The 21,726-nt window shown below is 39.9% G+C and overlaps 1 protein-coding gene across 2 annotated transcripts in view; it reads left to right on the forward strand.

Annotated features, from left to right (window-relative positions):
• The window catches only part of CC2D2A (coiled-coil and C2 domain containing 2A), a 258,992-nt gene that overhangs the window by 60,060 nt on the left and 177,206 nt on the right, over positions 1–21,726 (forward strand). For both annotated transcript variants that reach the window (XM_083366907.1, XM_083366908.1), the window contains exons 3-6: positions 7,285–7,373; positions 8,800–8,898; positions 11,239–11,427; positions 16,934–17,096. In XM_083366907.1, the coding sequence (XP_083223033.1) occupies positions 7,285–7,373; positions 8,800–8,898; positions 11,239–11,427; positions 16,934–17,096 (540 nt within the window). The remainder of the gene's footprint in view (positions 1–7,284; positions 7,374–8,799; positions 8,899–11,238; positions 11,428–16,933; positions 17,097–21,726) is intronic.

Consider the following 21,726-nt stretch of genomic DNA (forward strand, 5'->3'; position numbering starts at 1 on the left):
AAGCATTATCCATTCTTTAAGCCATGTTAAAATAGTTGCTTGGTACTATAACCTCCAGTCCAGGAGTCCAAATCCTCCACTGTCTTTAACTTCTTATAGTATTTTCACTTTAATTCGTGCTTTTTTCCCTTGCCAGATAAATTTCAGTATTATTTTTTTCCAAGTTTTTTATTAATTTTCCAATATTACATTTACATATTTGAAAAGTAATGTGGCAGCTGGGTACAATAATTCCATTACATTTAAGTATCATCAATACAAATCTCAAAGTATTACAACAACTAATTCCCTCTCTTTCCCCTGTAAGATATACTGTCTCATATTCAAACCAACACAGTTCTTATTTTATCAATCAAACAAAAAATAACTTTCTAGCATTCATCAATAATCTTCAGTTTATACATATCTTAATTAATTTGACATTCCATCTTTTAGACAATCCATAACCTAATATTTTTTTCTTAACTTTAATTTCCCATTGATATTTGAATTTAATGTTTAATCTTTATCATTTCCAAATTTTAAATGACCCCAATTTCTGTCACGATTCCCCCACAGTCTAAAGTTCCAGATACACCTCTTATCTATACATAATTCTCACCATCTGCATTAACTAATTAATAACACAGTGTAATATTCTTATTTTTCTAGTAATTCTCAAATATCTTAGAACCTCAAATTTAATAGCCAAAATTTCTTTTATTTCCACACTTAGTATTTCCTCTTTTTCCCCTCTTTATGTCTCCTATCTCATATTTCAGGCTAGTAATTTTTTTTAAAACTATTAGCATTTATACCACAAACCATTATACAAATTTAATTATTAGTGTTTATACTTCTAAGTTTTACTTAACCTTTATCTCAACTCATAATATCTTGAATTCAAATCTTAATTTTTTTAAACATTCAAACCTTTAGCCAATCAGTGACCTAATAATTAATTTTCTTTTAATATTTTAATTTAACATTTAATATTTTTCCCAAATTTTTAATTAACCACAATCCTTTATTATGATTCCTCACACAATCTGATATTTTTATTTTATTTTTATTTTTATTCCATTTATATCCCGCCCTTCTCCGAAGACTCAGGGCGGCTTACAAACTTAGCAGTAGCCTTCATTCTATGTATATGCCTGCTTACTAGGGCTTTTTCACACACCCCCAAGCGGCATTATTACAAAGTCAGCTTAATTGCCCCCAACAATCTGGGTCCTCATTTTACCTACCTCGGAAGGATGGAAGGCTGAGTCAACCTTGAGCCTGGTGGGATGCGAACCTGCACTGATTGCAGGCAGCTGGTGTTACTTAGCCCACTGCTCCAAGGCTCCTTTAAAATACCTTATATATAGATTCTTACCATCTACCTTAGCAAACTAGTAAAACAATAAAATATTCTTATTTCAATATTTATGCTTCTAGATTTTATATAACCACAATTTTCTTTGTCTCAAGTCATCACAATATCTTATATTCAGAATACATATTCTATCTATTTGGATATATTCTATTTTAAATCTCATGTGTAAATCAAAACCCCAATCCTTTTCATTCTTATTCTAGCTTTTTTTCTTTGCCAAATCATCTTTTGTGCCTTTGCTTTTAAATCATCAAATAGATCTCCTTGTGTTGTGGCTATTATTTGGTGTTGAAAAGACCATCCAGTTGCTGTTTTCTTAAGAGGACTAGCTGATCTAGCAGGTCGTCTCCTTATTTTTCCATCTCGACGTGGTTGTCCCAAAGTGTTTATCTTCTCGACCATCTGTTTTTGATCTTCAGATTCCTTCTGGTTTAAATAAAAAAGTCCTTTCCTTGTTCTCTATTATCAATTTCTTTTCTGTATTTTCCATTATCTGTATTTGTTGACTAGCTGAGTCTTCTGTCATAGCATTGATTGTTCTACTTTCTCTGTAGAATTCTGTTTAGATGATTCTTTAGTTAAAGTCATAATTTGGATTTGCATATCCAGGCTGCTTTCTTGTTTTCTCCTGCCACTTCTTATTTCATCCCCAATTGTAAGGAGAGTTTGGGCAATCACTTTTAACATACAAAGAATTTGTTCCTGTTCTTCCTCAGTAAATCCATTCCTGTTCTTCCATTATAATATATTAAACTAAAAGCTTACAGTCAGAGAGTCCACTAAGTAAGGGGCTGAGTTGAGTTCCGTGCAGCTGATGTTTCAAGGTTGCTTATATCTTATCTATTTTCAAAGCTGTCAACAAGTCTCTCTTAAAGATATAGAGTGTCTCATAGTAATCTTTAATAATTTTTTTAATTGTATCATTTTGTAACTGTAATTCTCCTTTGGGATCTTGCAGTTTACTTATCAATTTTTTCTCTTTCTTTTTTCAGTCTATGCCAGACATGTCAAACACAAGGCCCGGGGGCCAGATCCGGCCCGCGAAGTGGTTTCATGTGGCCCCCGAAGCCATCCTGGAAACAGTGAGGGAACGGTCCCTGCTGCCTTTGCCCTGGCCCAGAGACCCTCCTTCTGCCAGAGACCCCCAGATCTGTCCCACTCCTGCCCAGGCCCCCATAGGCACCCTTGATGCCTATGATATAGAGCTGGCCATGCCCACCCAGTAGGCCATACACACTCCAGCTGCGCCCACCCAGTAGGCCGAGCCCACCCTGGCCATACCCACCCGGCCCCCCGAGGGCAACCACAATGCTGATGTGGCCCTCAATAAAAATCTCAATAAATTAAATTAAATTAAATTAAATTGAGTTTGACACCCCTGGTCTATGCTAACCATCTCCCTGGCTTGTTGGCATTTTCAAAGAAATTCTGTTTAGACCTTTTAATCTGTTGGGCCATTATTTCCATCTTGGCTAAATTTAATTTATGCTTTATTATCTCCATTTGTTTCTTAAGTATTTTCTATTGTGGATCTATTTGTAATTCTGATTCTAGCTTTCTGAGCTCTTCCTTCAACTTTAACTGTAGTTGTTTCTTTTCTTTATCCTTTTTAGTGATATAAGTTATAGCCTACCCTCTGAAATATGCTTTAGCTGTGTCCCACACATTTTTTTAATTTTAATTCCATTTATATTTTGAAGTGATGTTTCTTCTTTCTTGTTTATCTTGAAGAAAAATTCCATTTCCTTTGTTGGTAGTTGTAAGAATTCTTTTTCTGTCAATATAGATTTATTCAAGGACCGCTTTGATTTTTTCTTAGTTCCTTTCCAAGTCATTTTTATTGGGTTATGGTCTGCCCAAACATTAGTTCTATCTCAACTTCTTGTACCATCATTTTTAGTTCCAAAGATGTCCATATCATATCGATTCTAGACCATGATTTATGTCTATTTGAATAAAATGTGTATTGCAATTTCTTTGGGTTTTTTCTCTCTCCATATATCTCGAATGCAGAGTTCTTCTATCATTTTTAAGAACGCTTTACGTAATATTTTTGCTCCTTTTCTCCCTTGTTTGGCACTTTTATAGTCCAAAGTTCCATCTACTATTGCATTAAAGTCTCCCATTAATACAAAGATTTTGATAGTATAGATCTAATATTTTTTTATACCATAGAGTTTTTGATAAAATTGCTCTTGTTTATCATTAGGTGCATATATTGCTACCATCAGTATCTGTTTTTGATCCATCATTATTTCCACCATTAATATTCTCCCCTCTTCATCTGCGTAAATTTGTTTGAGGTTCATCTTTTCTTTAATGTATAAATCTATTCCTCTTTTCTTTTGAGATGCTAATATGAAGTTTACCAATTTTCGGTTGTTCTAAAAAATTGTAATGTCTCTTAATATGTGTTTCTTGAAGACAAATTATATTCATTTTTAATTTTTTTAGTTGTGTAAAGATTTTTCTCCTTTTTGAAGGAGAATTTAGTCCATTTATATTTATTGACAAATTCCCACTCTCCTCCATCTCTTTCAGTTATATCTAGGTCTTAGTCTTCTAGTCGATCTTATCTGTCTCTGGTCTCTTGGTCTTGCTCCTTGCTTCTGCATGTGTGTTTTTGATTTCTTCCTCCTCTCTTTGTTTGACCGCTCCTTCTACTGCCGTTTTTTCTTGTTTCTTTGGTTCAGGGTCGCCTCTTTCCAGAAATTCTCTGTGATTATTGAAGAACTCCATTGCTTTAAGTGGTGTGTCCAGTCAATATCTTTTCATATCTCAATAAATTAAGATCCCTTCTGGAATCAGCCATCTGAAATTCACTCCTTTTTCAGTTAATTTCCTAGTTAGGAACTGATATTCTCTTCAAAACTCTCTTATTCTCGTAGGAATTTGTTTGAGGTCTACAATTTCTTTTTCTTTATATTTGAATGGTTCATCTCTTACTTTTCTCAAAATCTCATCTCTTGTAGATCTTTTAAGAAATCTAACATGCACTTCCCTGGGTACTTTATTTCTTCTAGAAATAATATAGAATAATATAGAAATATTATTAAATTAAATTAAATTAATTCTTCTAGCATAGTTTGAGTTGATAGATCTGCTTTAGTTCTCTTTCCATTTGCAATTTCCCAGTTCCTAATTTGTCTACCAGTAGTTATCAAGCCTAGGAGATCCTCTTCCTTATCTTCTATTATATTTTGGAATCATAAAAAGTATGAGGCCTTTTCCATTTCTATGATGGCTGTTGAATATTCTAATTCTCCATTTATTTGCATTAATTTTTGATTTTCATCTTTTAAAACTTCTAATTTCTAATTAGAATTTCTAATTTCTAATTTCTGGTCAACCTCAATTGATTTAACTTCTATTTTTTGAATTCTTTATTGGTTGTCTGTGATCTTCTATTATATTTTGGAATCATAAAAAGTATGAGGCCTTTTCCATTTCTATGATGGCTGTTGAATATTCTAATTCTCCATTTATTTGCATTAATTTTTGATTTTCATCTTTTAAAACTTCTAATTTCTAATTAGAATTTCTAATTTCTAATTTCTAATTTCTGGTCAACCTCAATTGATTTAACTTCCATTTTTTGAATTCTTTGTTGGTTGTCTGTGATCATCTGTTTAAAATTTTCAATTTGAGAATCTATATTGTTAATTTTTTGGTTCACTTTATCAAATTCACTTTTCAACTCCTCATGGTTTTGCAATGTGCTGCCATGTGAATAGCGATTGCCTCTTGAATTGTTTGCAGAGTTGTTTGCGTATCTTTCTGGAAGGTATCTGTCTTCTCCTGTTGGAACATTGTAGCAATTGATCTCTGATAGACTGGACTTGCAGAGGCCAAGGAGGGAGCAGAAGATCCTTTTTTCCAGCTTTAGATAAGTTTGGGGCACTCATATGTTGTTATCCACCAAGTAAAGTCAAATTTTATAATCCAATGAGCTCCTAATAATTAGGAGAGGTAAAAAGCCAAAATTTATAATCCACAGAATTCTGTTCAAAAGGGTTTCTTGGTATTCACTCCTTCAGAGCCAGCTTATAACAATTCCAAATTAAGTTGTATTTGTAATCCAGGGGAGTCTGATGACTCCAAACACAGTTTTATTTATAGTTATAATCCATCCTGTGAGACAGGGCAAACCAAAAAGAGTCTTTCTTTCCCAACCAGAATCTTCAAGGACACTCAGATAAGCAATGTCTGGGCATACAGCCGAGTTTTGCTCCAATCAGGAGAAACTGTATAATTCTCAGTTTCGCCACTAGATGTCATTAGATGTCCATTCCCACCATATTTTAAGAAAATTTAAAAAGTAAAAGTTCTGATGACTTTCAAATAAAAAATAGACAAAGAGGATCTATAGAGCCAAAAGCTTCCCAAATTATCCTTCTTCTATGCCTTAGACAGCTACACATTAATATGGTAAGTCAATTTTAGTTTGCCAAAAGCTTAAACCGCCAGTTATAGTTCAGGATGGAGGGGTAAGAGAGAAACCCCCGCCCCTCCTTGGAGCTAAAGGCTTTGTTCTGAAAGGCTGTTGAAATGCTGTTAATGGAACTGGTATTTCAACTTGCAGAGAGATAAAGAAAGTATCCTCACCCAGATCAGCTGTTTGCTTTTGCTTTGAAGTTCTTTGTCTCTGACAATCAGCTGCTAATGGCAGACTACATGGTGCAGTCGGCCTTTCTTCCCGCCGGTCCCAAGGGCTCCTTTGGATCTAGCGGGCCAGCTACCGCTGACCTGCAATCTGCAAGGTTTCACCCTTTGGCCAGTCACCTCTACGGGGTGACTTTCAGTCCTGTTGGACTCCCCAGTTGGTAGAAATCGGACTTGGGGAGAGGAGAATCATTCCCTAGAGCCCATCTTGCAGCAACATCACCGGAAACTCCTCAACAAATGTTTTTCTTGCCTAAGTGTAAAATTTTACTTTTATCCACACTGAATTTCATTTTGTTACATAGAGCCCAGTGTTCAAGTATGTCAAGATCCATCTGGATCTTGAGTTTATCTTCTGGGGTGTTGGCTGTTCCTGCCAGCTTAGTGTTATCTGCAAATTTGATGAGTTCCCCTTCTATTCACTCATCTAAAATAATGTATGAAGATATTGAACAGAACTGGGCCTAAAAAGTATGCCCACCTCCCTCCATATTGATGTAGTTCCCTTAGGATTAAATGTTGAATACAGTTTGTCAGCTGGTTACAAATCCATCTGATGGTGGGGCTATGGTGGAGCACTGGCAGTGGTCTTCCTCCTGTCCGAGGTTTTCATTGTTGTGAGCATTTCTGTTGAGGATTGGCAGCAGGGGTGGGGTGGGGTTGATGTTTGGTTTTTATTCCCCCCGCAATCTGCTGGGTGGTTGCAGCAGATGTTGGTCACTTCACATGACCCTGGGACACTGTGACCATCATAAATATGAATCAGTTGCCAAGCATCCAGACCCTGGAGATGCTGCAACATTCCAGCTGATTGGCACTTCTTCTGGGCTCAGAAGTGCCAGGATCAGCACTGAGCTGGACCCTGGTGCTGATCCTGGTGCTTCCACTGAGCCCTGACAGCCCCAAAGAAGCGCTGATCCTGGCACTTCTGCTGAGCCCTGACAGCCCTGCAGCTCCAGCCATCTCTCACTCAGGCTTGTGTGATGCTGCCACTGGTTCAGCTCATTCCCCTCCCCCGCTACCACTTTTCTAGGATGGTCGCATACCACCTGCCAGGTGCCAATGTACCATAGGTGGTACCCGTACCACTGGTTGAAAAGCCCTGGTATAAAAGAGTAAACAGATCTTTGAAATAAAGATAGCTAAAAATATTACTGTATTGTTTTCAAGAAAATGGTGTGTACATTTCCTTGAGGGCACCATCAACAAAATTCAACTTTAAAAGACAGTTTATTGTTCTAATGGTGTAATTCTCTCTCTAGGTCTGCCTCCAGTTCCATCTACCTCGGGGACAAAGTTTGCAGAGACTTCTGTGCGAGAACGCATGAGAGAGAAATTGAAGGCTGCACGAGTAAGACGGCAGAAATCCTGTTCCCAACAATGCCTCTCATAACACCTGGTTCTTTGGAGAGATCACACTGGGGATTGTTGGTATATTTGGGATGCAGTAGATAGGCAGAAGTATAGCTATGTGTAATTTTAAAGAAAGAAGAAAAATAATTTGTAGCTCAATAAGAATGAATTTAATTCCATTGTTGATGGCATTGAGAAGAAAAAATTGAATTGCCCATCTCATTCCCTTGTGATGGAATTGTTACAGTATTTCACATCTTTTTTGATATCTTTGATTGGCTGCATGGAGTCAAAACATTGCTCAAGCCTACATGTTTCCTCTCTTTTGTAATTAGCAGCTTCATTAGCAACCAGACATGACTTTGTGCCAAATTGGAATAATCAGTGAAAAACATGCAAAAATGGAAACAGACCTAATCTTGCCATGCTGGGTTTTTTATGATGAATTCCTAGTAATTGAATAGGATTCTAAGGTGGTTGGAGTGGGTGCTGCTGGGCTGGAAAATTCAGTTTCTGGATTTTTGCCTGACAGCTGGTCCCAGAATAATCCTTTTTAGTGCTCTGTGGCAACAAAGAAAGACTTCATGGGAGTTGAAAATGAGGATTGAATGGAGCTAAAATTTCCCCATCTCTGAACAAGATCACTGCTGTTACATGGAATGGATCACTGAAATATGTATTAAAGTTTAGATCTGTTTTCTGAAATTCTAAGTTCTTCCTTAAATGCTTTACTAACAGCTTTTTCCTTTCTGGAGTATTTCTAATGTGCTTTGTCATAATTCTGTGTGCTTTATTGTAGAGAATATCATAACTTAAATAAGTAATGTAATACAGTGGTTGCCAACCCGTGGGCTATGGCCCACTACCAGGCTGTGAGCTGAAATAAGACATGTCTTTGAGACTTATATTATGTTAAAATAACTCTGTTAGCAGACTGAACATCCTGAAATCCAAATCTTGAGATCAGGAATCTGTATTTTCTCTGGACTTGTGGCAGCTTCCAGAACTTCCAAAAGTGGTTTGTTTGGATTACCTATTGAGTTTTTGTGTGTACTTGATAGTTCAGAACTGCTGATGCAAAGTGATACATGATCCAGCTCTGGATGAACCAAGGAACACAACAAAGTATCTGACATTTGGACTGGATTTGTCATTTGTTTGCTTTCTATATTATTCAGGCTTATCTCAACTGCCCTTTCTTGATACTAGAAGAGGTTGGGTCTATTGCTGTGCATAAAAAATTGTTCTTAATATTTCCATTTTCTCTGCTTATTAAAAATCTAATACACATTTATTTCTCCATCTTCTGGTAAAGCATAATTTAAAATATGTCCATTGTATTGACTACACTTATTTATTATACAGAAAATTTGAAGTCAATATAAGTTAATTAATGCAGTTTTTATCCATATATATATTTGCAGATAAGTGATCATTTGTTGAGTGCAGTACAAAGAAAAAAAGGCAAGGTATCTGCAAGAGTGAAGTTTCATGATGCTGTTAGAAGAGGCAAACAATCACAGGTGATGAGTGTCAGTTGAATAGTGATGGCTTTTCAGGTTATTTTGTGATTATTTAAGACTGAATTATGAATTAAGTATGGTTATAAAATACCCTTGAGCATATATGAGCATATATGACCTTGAAAAACAAAGTAATTAGGAAATGGTCCAGAAACATATGTTTTATGCACCATTAGCTGCATTTAGCTTTTTACTTCCAAAGTTGAAAGATGTTGTGATGTGACTTCATGACCCACAGTGCAAAAGGAGAAGTTATGCAGGATGTGATATCAGCTCCAAGATGTCCAAAATCTTGATATATTTTTTCTCTTTCTTCCATTCATATCTATAGATAGAAATCTGCTGATGAATCAAATTATTTAATGTGTTCCAAAAACGTGGAATACATTTTGGTGATGTAAAACTCTGTTTAGAAAACTGTTAAATTTTGAATTTCTAAATGTGACTAAACGTCCTCCAGTAGGCAGTATGGATTGAGAAGTGGTGTTTCAATCAAAATAGAGCTGGAAGCAACCCTGGAGGTCATCTAATCCAACTCCCTGCTCAAGGAGGAGACCCTATAATATTTCAGACAAGTGACTATCCAGTCTCTTCTTAAAAATCTTTAGTGATGAAGCATCCACAACTTCTGGTAGCAAGTTGTTCCACTGGTTAATTGTCCTCACTGGAAGTTTCGCCTTAATTCCAGGTTGCTTCTCTCCTTGATTAGTTTCCATCCATTGTTGCTTGTCCTGCTCTCTGATGCTTTGGAAAATAAGTTGATCTCTTATTTGTGGCAGTCTCTCTGGTATACTATTATGTCACCCCTAGTCCTTCTTTTCTCTAGACTAGCCGAACTCAAATCCTGCAACTATTCTTCATATGTTTTAGTCTCCAAGACTTTAATCATCTTAGTTGCTTTTCTTTGCACTTTTCCAAGTCTCAACATCTTTTTTGTAATGTGACCAAAACTGGATGCAGTATTCCAGGTATGGCCTTACTAAGGTTTTATAAAGCAGTACTAATACTTCACATGATTTTAATTCTGTGCCTCTGTTTATACAACCAAGATGTCAGAATCCAGTTGCATTTCATTTCTATCTATCTACTCTGATTTAAAACCAATGCTTACTATCTCGTGGATTCTGTCATACTACTAAATCTGCTGGTTTGAACCGCCCAAAAGAACTGCGGGGTGGTGGGCTGCTTGGGAACACTTTAAAACATTGAATGGTGGGGGGTTCCTTCAGATCCTGTCTAGCATGCCTACAGTCAATTTCTCTTAATAAAAATTCCTGTTGGAAGAGACCGTTTCCAAGAGTTCTATTTTCTTAAGATGTAGATTAAAGTGGGTCCTTACACAAGGATTGCATTAGCTATTTTGGCTGCTGCTGCACACTGCTCACTCATATTTACATGACCTTCCACTAGGACTCCAAACTCCCTCTCACATTTACTGTTTTTGAATCAGATTTTGCCTAATCTGTACTTGAACCTTTGGTTTTTTGTGCCCAGGTGTAAAACCTTGCTTTTTCCCACATTAAATTTCATTTTGTTAGATAAGGCCCATTTTTCAAGTCTGTCAAGATCTTTTTGGATCCTGAGCTTATTTTCTGCTATTCCTGCCAGTTTAGTATTATTTGCAAATTTGATGAGTTCACCTTCTGTTCCCACATCTAAGTCATTTATGGAGATATTGAAGAATACTGGACCTAAGATGGAACCTTGTGGTACCCCACTGTTTTATTCCTTCCATGTAGATGTAGTATCATTAAGGATTACTCGTTGAATAGTTTGTCAGCCAGTTACAAATCCATCTGGTGGTGATGCTGTCTATCCCACATTTTTCTAGCTTACCAAGAGGTTGGTTGTGGTCTACTTAGTTGAATGCCTTGCTGAAGTCTAAGTATATATGTCCACAGCATTTCACTGAACTACTAATTTAGTCACTTTGTCAAAGAATCAAGATTGGTTTAGCATGAAGAAACCCATGTTGGCTTTTAGTTATAACATTATTTGTTTCTAGATGTTTGTTTAGGGTCAGTGTTACATTTCAACTCAACTTTTATATCATCTTCAACAGGGCCTGGAGAGGGTAGTAAGAAACTTAGAGTTCAGAACTAAAGAATGCAGGTTTTGGACACTCAGTATTTCAAGAGGGAATTTTGAATGAAAATTGGTATATGTGTGCAGAAACATATTGTTTTTGAGAAGACTTTTTGAGTAATGGTCAGAAATGCATAGTTAGTGTTGTAGTTCTCTATGAGGGATAAATAGTAATAATTCTTTTTTAATTCTGTTAACAGAGTTGTATGATGATTTTTTAAAAAAAAATAAAATAAAATTACTTTTCCTCATTAGATTCAGACAGGTTGTCCTTCTTCTGAAGAATCCTATAATTTCTTTATTTTCAATTTTGATCCTGGGGAAGAGAATGTATGGAATGATGGACAAAAAAATGAAAAGAATGTATCAGATCTAAATGACAAGGGCAGGGAGAGCCAGAAATCTACACTCAGCAGTCAGGAAGAACAAGAAGAGAATGAAATGGTAATCATGAAGAAGCATGTACATGTACATCTTTAAACAAATGTTTAGCTGACTGGTTGTATTTTATTGTAAACAAAATGTGGAAGCTTGTAGTTAATATCATGCCTCTCCCCTCCTCTCCTCTTTCCATCAATGCACATAGGGTATCATATCTTAAGACAGTCTTATATTACATATACTGGAGAATTTAAGTAAAAAATGTGAAAAATTGCTTATTTGTGGCTAAAAGCAACACGTTTGTTAAGACTAAATATTTTCTGCCATAGATATCTATAGTAATCCTATTTGGGAAAAAGTTAAATTTTACTTAGAAAGAAAATCTCTTTACTTTGAGGGAATATTTTATACCCAGTGAGTTAACCATGACAGTAAGCACCAACAAGGAATATCAGTAGGAAATAGTATCACTTCTCAGTTTAGTGTAAAGATAATTCTAAAATAAATGAATGCATAGTACCACAAAATGCAAGAATTGTGTGATGAAAGTTATGAAGATTTGTTCAGCATTCACTGACAGATTCTGTTACTCATTGCTAAGACTCATGCTTTATTCTTCATCAAAATCCAATTCATCCCTCACTCTTTTAATAACTGTTTTTAATTCCATTATTTCTCTTGTAATCCCATATGTTTACTAAATATTATAAATTAGACTCTTTGTCTTAGGAAGCTCAATTTTAGTAAAAATAGAATACATGTACATGTAAAAATAGAATACATGTACTGTACTATTTTTTAGATTGCTAAATTGCTTTAATACTTTGTTAGCAATCTAAAAAATTTATGTGTGTGTGTGTGTGTGTATGTACACACACACACACACACACACACACACACACACACAGAAAGGACACTGTGGCTCGGTGGGTTAGGACGCTGAGCTTGTTGATCAGAAGGTTGGCAGTTTGACGGGTCGAATCCCGAGTGTCGCATAACAAAGTGAGCGCCTGTTACTCGTCCCAGCTTCTGCCAACCTAGCAGTTTGAAAGCACATTAAAAAATGCAAGTAGAAAAATAGGGACCACTACGGTGGGAAGGTAACAGCGTTCCATGTGCCTTTGGCGTCTAGTCATGCCGGTCACATGACCACAGAGATGTCCTCGGACAAGCGCTGGCTCTTTGGCTTTGAAACGAAGATGAGCACCGGCCCCTAGAGTTGGAAACGACTAGCACACATGTGCGGGGAAACCTTTACCTTATATATACACATACACATACACACACACACATATATGTATTTGAAATCAGTAAAAATAAAAACAATGAACTCCGGGATATAAGAAAAAATTCTTCTTTATTGCTAACCCGGTCTCTGGTTGATTTTTTAAAATCACGCCTACCAGCTGTTTGGCATGTATCAGCTGTTTGGCACATAAGCCTCATCGCGCCGCGTGCACTCATGCGCTGGCTGACAGGCTCTTCGCTTGAAGTAGAGTCAAGGAGGTTGTCGTGTTCTCTCGAGACCACAATCAAAACTGAAATCTCTCACCATGCACAATAAAACAAAAAATAACAAACTAGATTAAACATCCCACAAAATCACTCACAACTGACTATCATAACACTTGCCTTCATTCAAACACACCAAACGACCATGCAAAACAAGACAGACACACACAACAACCACACACTAAAAGAGTTTTGAGATGCAGCAAACCAAATCACACAACAGAGCCGATTTTACAGCAACCAAGTAAAGAAGCACGAAGGAGAGCGAATCACTTACATGCCCCACTTACATGCTTCCTTCCACAGCAGAATCAGGCCTGCGATGACCGCACGCAAGGGAATGAGACGACCTCCTTGACTCTACTTCGAGCGAAGAGCCTGTCAGCCAGCACATGACTGCACACGGCGCGATGAGGCTTACGTGCCAAACAGCTGATATGCACCAAACAGCTGATAGGCACGACTTTTAAAAATCAACCAGAGACTGGCTTTTACAACAAAGCTGGAACCACTGTGGTTATACACGAGTGAGCTTGTCACGAGTAGGCCACACCCACATTCCACAATTTGACCATTATTATTATTACCATATAAGTGTATGTACTTATCATTCAGCCCTTGCTCTGATGATGTCAACAGCTTGTTGACAAAAGCTCAGCAATAAAGAAGAATTTTTTCTTATATCCCGGAGTTCATCGTTTTTATTTTTACTGATTTCAAATGTCTACACCTGGGATTCCAGTTTTTAAATTTATTAAAAATTGTTTGTATGTGTGTGTGCATTCTGATATCAACTCCCAAAATTCCACAGCCAGCAAGGTGGTAGGTGCTATGTGGTAACTTCATGCTGGTGGGGAATTCTAGGAATTGATGACCACCCATGTTAAAAGTTGCCGAGCTGCAAAAACACTTCTAGATTAATTTGCTGGTCTGCCCCTCCCCCACAATTGAGGTAGAACTAATTATGTCTTACACACCAGTGAAACATTGGGTCAGGTGTGGTTCTGTGTCCTCTTAGGCATGATTTTCTGAGGGTTAAGTTTAGGATTTGTTTTATTTGTTTTATTACTGGGACTTCAATTATAAGACTATAAAGAGGATTGGAAGCTTTTTTTTATCTAGATCATTTTTACATATTTCAGCAATGCCCAGATGGGTATTCATGTTAAAAATAAAAAGTCAATATGGGTCATTTATGCTGCTTGTAAATTACGGTTATGAGAAGCATGTATGTATATTTGAGTTACGTTGAAATATAAAATTTTAGGCTTAACAGATGAGTTACAACACCCTCCTGAAATTGTAATCAGTTTGCAATAGAACATAGAATTGGTTGCAATGGTTACAGATGATTTTGTAGATTATATTGTTTTTTTCGTCCTTCTGTATCTTGTTTTTGGTTCTGGATAATTCCTGGCAGAGTTGTGGCTGTGAGTTTGTGGGTTGTTGCTATTCCTAGGAGTTGGAGAATTCTGGCTGTAATTTCTGACACCCCTTTTGTGTATAGTAGAGATAGTTGTTGCATTTTAGTTGGCTGTGTAGTGTGTTGTGATTTGTGTGCTGTATATCGGAATATGAAGTTTTTCGGATATCCGTTATGGAGAAGGACATCAAGCAGCCATTTCTCTTCTGTTTTTCTTAGTATTGTGGTGTTGCAGTGTGTCCTGGCCCTTCTGAAGAGGGTCTGGAGACAGCTTCTTTTGTGTGCGGTGAAATGGTTGCTTGCGAAGCTGAGGATCTGCTCATGTACATGGGTTTGTGGTAAATGCAGATTTCCAGTTCTCCATTGTCTAGTGCAGGGGTTTTCAACTTTTTCACCCATTGTATCACTTTTAGGATATGGCAACATCCAAGTACCACCAGTCGCCTAGCAAGGTGTCAAAAACTTGATGACCAAAAAAAGAAAAAGAAAAAAGTGATGAAGTACAGGTAGTGCTCGACTTACAACAGTTCGCTTAGTGACTGTTCGAAGTTACAATGGCCCTGAAAAAGTGCCCCACCAAGCCACAGTCGAGCAAGACACCTGCCTGCCTGCCCAGTGGCGCTCTTCTTCCTGTCCGAGGTTTTCATTGTTGTGAGCATTTCTGTTGAGGATTGGCAGTGGGGGTGGGGTGGGGGGGTATTTGGTTTTTATTCCCCACCCCCCATCTGCTAGGTGGTTGCAGCAGGTTTTGGTCACTTCACATGACCCTGGGACACTGTGACAGTCATAAATATGAATCAGTTGCCAAGCATCTGAATGTAAATCACAAGACCCTGGAGACGCTGCAACTTTCCAGCTGATCGGTACTTCTTCTGGGCTCAGCAGAAGTGCCAGGATCAGCACTGAGCTCCAGCTGGAGCCTGGCGCTGATCCTGTCGCTTCCACTGAGCCCTGACAGCCCCGAAGAAGTGCTGATCCTGGCGCTTTCACTGAGCCCTGACAGCCCTGTAGCTCCAGCCATCTCTCACTCAGGCTTGTGCGGTGCTGCCACCAGTTCAACTCATTCCCCTCCCCCGCTACCACTTTTCTAGGATGGTCGCATACCACCTGCCAGTGCCAATGTACCACAGGTGGTACCTGTACCACTGGTTGAAAAGCCCTGGTCTAGTGTCCATATGTTGATGTCGAGGAATGGGAGTCTGTTGTCTGTTTCCGCTTCATGTGTGAATTTGATCCCAGGGAATATATTATTAAGTAGGTGGTGTGTTTCTTCAATTTGGGAGTGTTTGATGATGATGAAGGTGTCATTGATGTAATACAGGGGTGTCAAACTGCCGGCCCAGGGGCCGGAGCGTCATGGAGAAACCGCGCCCATCCCATTGCCGGCAATGGGAAAAAGTTCCAATACGTTGTGCGATGTCATGTGACGTCGCGAATTTGACATGTCTGATGTAATATGTTCAGAATTTTGGTTGGATGGTGAGTAGAGCTATGGATTCAAGTCATTGCACGACTGCTTCTGCTATTAGGCTTGATATGGTTGATCCCATCGGGGTACCTTGTACTTGCTTGTAGATTTTTCTATTGAAATTGAATTATGTGTTGAGGCATAGATCCAGGAGTTTCATGATGGTTTCTGTGGACATAGTGTTCTATAATGGATTATCTTTGTGGGTATGGTGTTTACTGAGTAGCGGCTACGCTCTGTTTAGCCAGGTCGATATCAATCAAGGTGAAGAGAGCGGTGCCATCTAAAGAGACCATAATTTCTTTCTTACTGATCTTGGTGTGTTTGATGCATTGGAGGAATGGTTCTGGGGAATTTATTGAGTCAAGAAAAGATACAGAAAGATGAAAGAAACAATGTAATCTACAAAATCAACTGTAACAATTGCAACCAAATCTATGTGGGACAAACATCACATCAATTAAAAATCAGGATCCATGAACACTGGCTGGCAGTCAAATGCCTCGATCCCAAATCTGTAATCTCTACCCACACGGACACCAAACAGCACCAGTTCTATTGGAGCAGCACAAAAAACATTGGCCACTACTACCTGCCACGTTTGTGAATTCATTGAAGCCTGGTATTCCACAAACAATTCCATCAACAGACATATTGACCTACAACCAGCCTACGATCCCCTCAAAATCTAAATCAACTGCACAGCCAACCAGTGACAGCACCAACCCTCAGTCAACCACACAAGCCCCCCAGCAGTTCATCTCCCAATGACCCTGACCTGATGTAACCTCCCCACCACAAGACTCACTGATGACTCACACATGATCCATCACAAAATCCTCACTCAATAGATTCACACTTGAACACTGACACTGATATCCCCTAAACTCCGCTGAAGATTTTATCTAGCCTGGTAACGAGCTCGGAGAATGAACCTTCACCCTCATTGTAATCAGTAATAGTCACCAGTGGTCTGATATGGTATATATAATTTTCTTGAGATAGTCCTCAAACATCAAGTGTACGTTTCCTGATAAAGATGATTCTTTGATGCAAAAATGATTGGAAATATTTTTCTTTGCAAAAACTCCTATGATTGGAAGTCTGTAAAACACAGTTCTGCTGCCCTTGAGTTCTGATTGAAAACATTTATGTGGTAAATACAGGATGAAGAGGAACATCTTTTCCATGATAAAGGGGATGGTGGCGTATTTGTTATAGAACAGACATGCCAAGATTTCTTAGAAATTAGATCTGCAGAATATGAAAGCTATTCTGGAAGGATGCAGAAAGAGAAAGATATATTGTTTATTCCCAGCATGTTAAGAGGTATGTTGGCTGGAATTATTTTGAAATTTTGTGTGATACAGGTTAATTTATCAGATATAACATATAGCTCTGTCTGTCTGTCTGTCCATCTATATCTATCATCTATCTAATTTTTTTTCATTATTTATTTATTTATTTATTTATTTGTTTGTTTGTTTGTTTGTTTTTATAAACCGCCCTTCTCCCGAGGGACTCGGGGCGGTGTACAGAGTAAGGTAGGTATACAGATAGAACAATACTGAAAAACAATAGTCAAAACAAACTGGGACCCCAATTAGAGCTATCAGGCCAGGCCGGACTGCTGGAACAGGTAAGTTTTTAAGTTTTATATTATGACTATAGTTCAAGAGAAAGACCTTGGTTTTTTATACATTAATTCTGAAATGCCTCTTGGTGGGTAGATTGTCTAAGATTTTACTAAGTAACATCTATTTTCTTACTGTAAAGGTGCATGGATTGCATATTTGTACCTTTGATCTTGAGTCCTGGCAACTGCCTGGACAACTCTTTGCAGTTTTCTTGGCAAGATTATTTGGAAGTAGTTTGCCATCGTTGTTTCAGCTCTTAAAAAAGCAAAAGCGGGGGTGTCAAACTCGCCATGTCACATAACATGTTGCAATGAATTACAACTTTTTTCACCTTGGGGTAGGTGCGGCTTCCGCGTGATGCATCCAGCCCATGGACCGGCAATTTGACACCCCTGAGCTAAAGACTTCAGGATTAAAATTTAGGAGGGTAAGACTAAATAGATGTGGTTTTAAAAAAGAGTTAACACTCAAGAGTAGATATGTGAATGTGCTGGGGAAAAATGAGAACTTAGGAAAACATACAGTTAAAATAGTCTAAATTTGTAGTGTTATCAAATAAAAATAACAAAGTTGTGTGAATGGGTAATATCAAAGTCCATGTAAATGATAAAGCACAATGCTCAAATGAAGTGGAATGATAGATTTAAATTGAGATCAAGATAGGTTACAAATGTTGCTGTTTCTTTTTATTCATTAACCTTTTTTCTGAAAGTTAAAATTTAATAGTTTTTGTATGAAGTAGTGAAGGACAAAGCCTTGAATTATTTTTGTTTTACTATAATGTTGGTACCTTCTTTTGTTTGTTCTTCCTTCTGTTAATATTTTGTTCATATATTATTATTATCTTTCTCATATTTTCTACTACCTTTTCTGTTGTTATCTTATGATTATATGCTTTGTTGTCTATATGTACACTGAGAGCTTATGCACCAGAGATAAATTCCTTGTGTGTGCAATCACACTTGGCCAATAATGATGATGATGATGATGATAGAAAGGATCTTGGAGGTCATCTGGTCCAACTCCATGCTCAGGTAGGAAACCTGTCACAGCCGTCCACGCTGAAAGAACGACGACAACGTGGTACGGGTGACAACGAGGTTTTCTTTACTTCAGAAAAGCCTAGCAGATACAAAGTCAGCATTAGGAGCTAGCCGTCCCAACGCGTCTTTTATACATTGGGGGTGATTAGCCCCACCCCTCCCCATGCAAACCAGCATCCGGCTGAGTCTGCTCAAAACCCGCCCCCTTCCCAGCTCTCCGCACGGCACCCCGCCCTTTGTGCCTGAGCTCCCACACAGACTCCAGGTGAGTGTATGCCCTTAACCCCCCTTTCGTGCTCCCCCACCCCTCCTCCGTGCTCCCCTCCACCGTCCAGCGTGTTAGTGTTACAGCCCCCCTAACAGCTCCCCACAACGCCCCGCTATCCGGTCTTCGTTCTGAGCCGCCCGACGCCCCCTCTGAGTCGCCCGACGCCCCCGCTGAGGAGCAGGCGGCTGGGTAATCCCAGGACGAGCTGCGGCTGCCGGTCTGACTGCCTATGGGTCCCTTCAGCAGCTCTGTCGACGCAGACACGCCAGAAAGCCCCGGAACAGCTGCCCGTGGTTGCTGGCGGCCGTTTGACTGCTGGATGTGCTGTTCCTGGGTGGCTCCAGCAGGACGGTTCGGGCGGGCGGTTTGCGCGGCGTTTTCCCTGCTCCCCTCGTGATGTCGAGCCCACGGGGCTTGACAAAACCCAGTACCATTTCAGACAAATGGCTGTCCAGTCTCTTCTTAAAAATTTCCAGTGTTGGAGCATTCAACACTGCTTCTGGAGGCAGGTTGTTCCACTGATTAATTGTTCTGACTGTCAGGAAATTTCTCCTTAGTTCTCGGTTGCTTCTCTCTTTGGTTAGTTTCCATCTGTTGCTTCTTGTCCTGCCTTCAGGTGCTTTGGAGAATAACTTGATTCCCTCTTCTTTGTGGCAACCCCTGAGATATTGGAACACTGCTATCATGTCACCCCTAGTTCTTCTTTTCATTAAGCTATACAGTCCTCTAATCATCTTTATTGCTCTTCTCTGTACTCTTTCTAGAGTCTCAATATCTTTTTTACATTGTGGTGACCAAAACTGGATGCAATATTCCAAGTGTGGCCTTACCAAGGCATTGTAAAGTGGTATTAGCACTTCACGTCATCTTGATTCTATCCCTCTGTTAATGTAGCCTAGCACTATGTTGGCTTTTTTGGCAAGTGCAGCACACTGCTGGCTCATATTTAAGTGATTGTCCACTAGGACTTTGAGATCCCTCTCACAGTTGCTACTATTGAGCAACGTACCACCTATATTGTATCTGTGCATTTGGTTTTTCTTACCTAAATTTAGAACCTTACTTTTTTCACCATTGAATTTCATTTTGTTAGATAGTACCCAATGTTCAAGTCTGTCAAGATCCTTCTGGATCTTAAGCCTATCTTCTGGAGTGTTGGCTATTCCTGCCAGCTTGGTGTCTGCAAATTTGATGAATTCCCCATCTATCCCCTCATCCAAATCATTGATGAAGATGTTGAAGAGCACTGGGCCCAGAACAGAGCCCTGGGGCACCCCATTACATACTTCCCTCCATGTAGATGCAGTTGCATTGAGGACCACACCATGAGTACAGCCAGTCAGTCAGCTACGAATCCATCTGGTGGTGATGCTGTCTAACCCACATTTTTCTATCTTATCAAGTAGTAGGTTGTGATCTACTTTATCAAATGCCTTACTGAGGTCCAAGTAAATTATATCCATAGCATTCCTCTGGTCCACTAATTTTGTCACTTGGTAAAAGAATGCAATAAGATTTATCTGGCATAATCTGTTTTTGACAAACCCATGTTGGCTTTTGATAATGACTTTGTTTGCCTCTAAGTGTTTGCTGATTTGTTGTTTGATTATCTTTTCCAGAATCTTCCCAGGTATTGAGGTCAGGCTGATAGGTCTGTAGTTTCCTGGATCCATTTTTCCCCTTTTTTGAAGATGGGAACAACATCAGCTCTTTTCCAGTCCTCTGGTAATTCTCCAGTGCTCCAGGATCTTTGAAAAATATAGTTCAGTGGTTCTGAGATCATATCTGCCAGTTCCTTCAGAACCTTGGGGTGTAGTCCATCTGGTCCTGGTGATTTGAACTCATCTGGGGTGGACAAGTGCTCACCATTTTCTTGCCTACCTTAACTTGTGTTTCTAATCTGTTTTTTACGGTACTGTTTTTGATACCGTATTTTCCTGCGTATAAGACCACCCGGCGTATAAGACGACCCCCTACTTTTAAGAAGTTTTTCAAGGTTTTTTGTCTTATACGCCGGAAAATACTTACAATGCCCTGCCCTCCCTGTCTGTCGCAGAGGAGGCGAAGGCCCGACTGGCCCCGCCGGCCCTCCCGCTGCTCCCGCGCTTCTGCCGGCCCCTGAGGTGCAGCGTTTCCCAGGTGGCAGGCAGCGCCGGAGGGCAGCCGCCACCCCGCCACGGCTGGCGCCCCTCCTGCTTCCCCCCCAGGCCTTAAACTTCTCCCATTTGGCGCAGGGCGGGGCAGCTCCACCCGCAGCCTCTTTTTCATGTGCCGCTTCCCTCTCACCGTCGGCCGAGGCGCGCTCGGCACGGGCTCCCGGTCCCTCTTCCCGGCCGGCTTCCTGCCCTGCCCCTCCTGGAGCTGGACTCGGCGTGCAGCCTCTCGGTGTGGCTGCTTTTCCTGGGCAGCCTGGCGGTGCGGCTCCTGCACTCGGACCTGTTGCTGAGCTGGCGGCTGCTGCTGCGCATGGGGCTGCTGGCCGTCCTGCAGGCACTGGGCCGTCCTGCCGCTGCCCCTCAGCGCCGCGCTCACGGCAGCTGCCTGCTGGCTCTTCTCGGCCAGCACCGCCCGGCGGAAGCGCAGCATCGGATGGGAGCAGGACTTCCCTGCCGGCTCCCGTCCGACGCTCTTCCCTCTTGAGGCAGCATCCCCGAGGACTCCTTAGGAGCCGGGGAGCGATGCTGCCTCAAGAGGGAAGAGCGTCGGGCGGGAGCCAGCAGGGCAGCCCTGCACACGCGCGCACTCCCCAGCTGCTAAGGAGCAGCTGGGCTCCCGCCAGATGCCACCCACTGATTTTCCGGCGTATAAGACGACCCCCCCAACTTTTGAGGTGATTTTCATGGGTTAAAAAGTCGTCTTATACGCCAGAAAATACAGTAGGTTGGACTGTTTTTTCCCTTTGTGTAAAGACGGATGCAAAAAATGAGTTAAATATTTCTGCTTTCTCCCTGTTGCTTGTCACCTTCTTGCCACTTTCTCCCACTAATGGATCAATCATTTCCTTAACTTTT

The sequence above is a fragment of the Vipera ursinii genome (assembly GCF_947247035.1).
Source record: "Vipera ursinii genome assembly, chromosome: 7".
In the NCBI taxonomy this organism is placed as follows: domain Eukaryota; kingdom Metazoa; phylum Chordata; class Lepidosauria; order Squamata; family Viperidae; genus Vipera; species Vipera ursinii.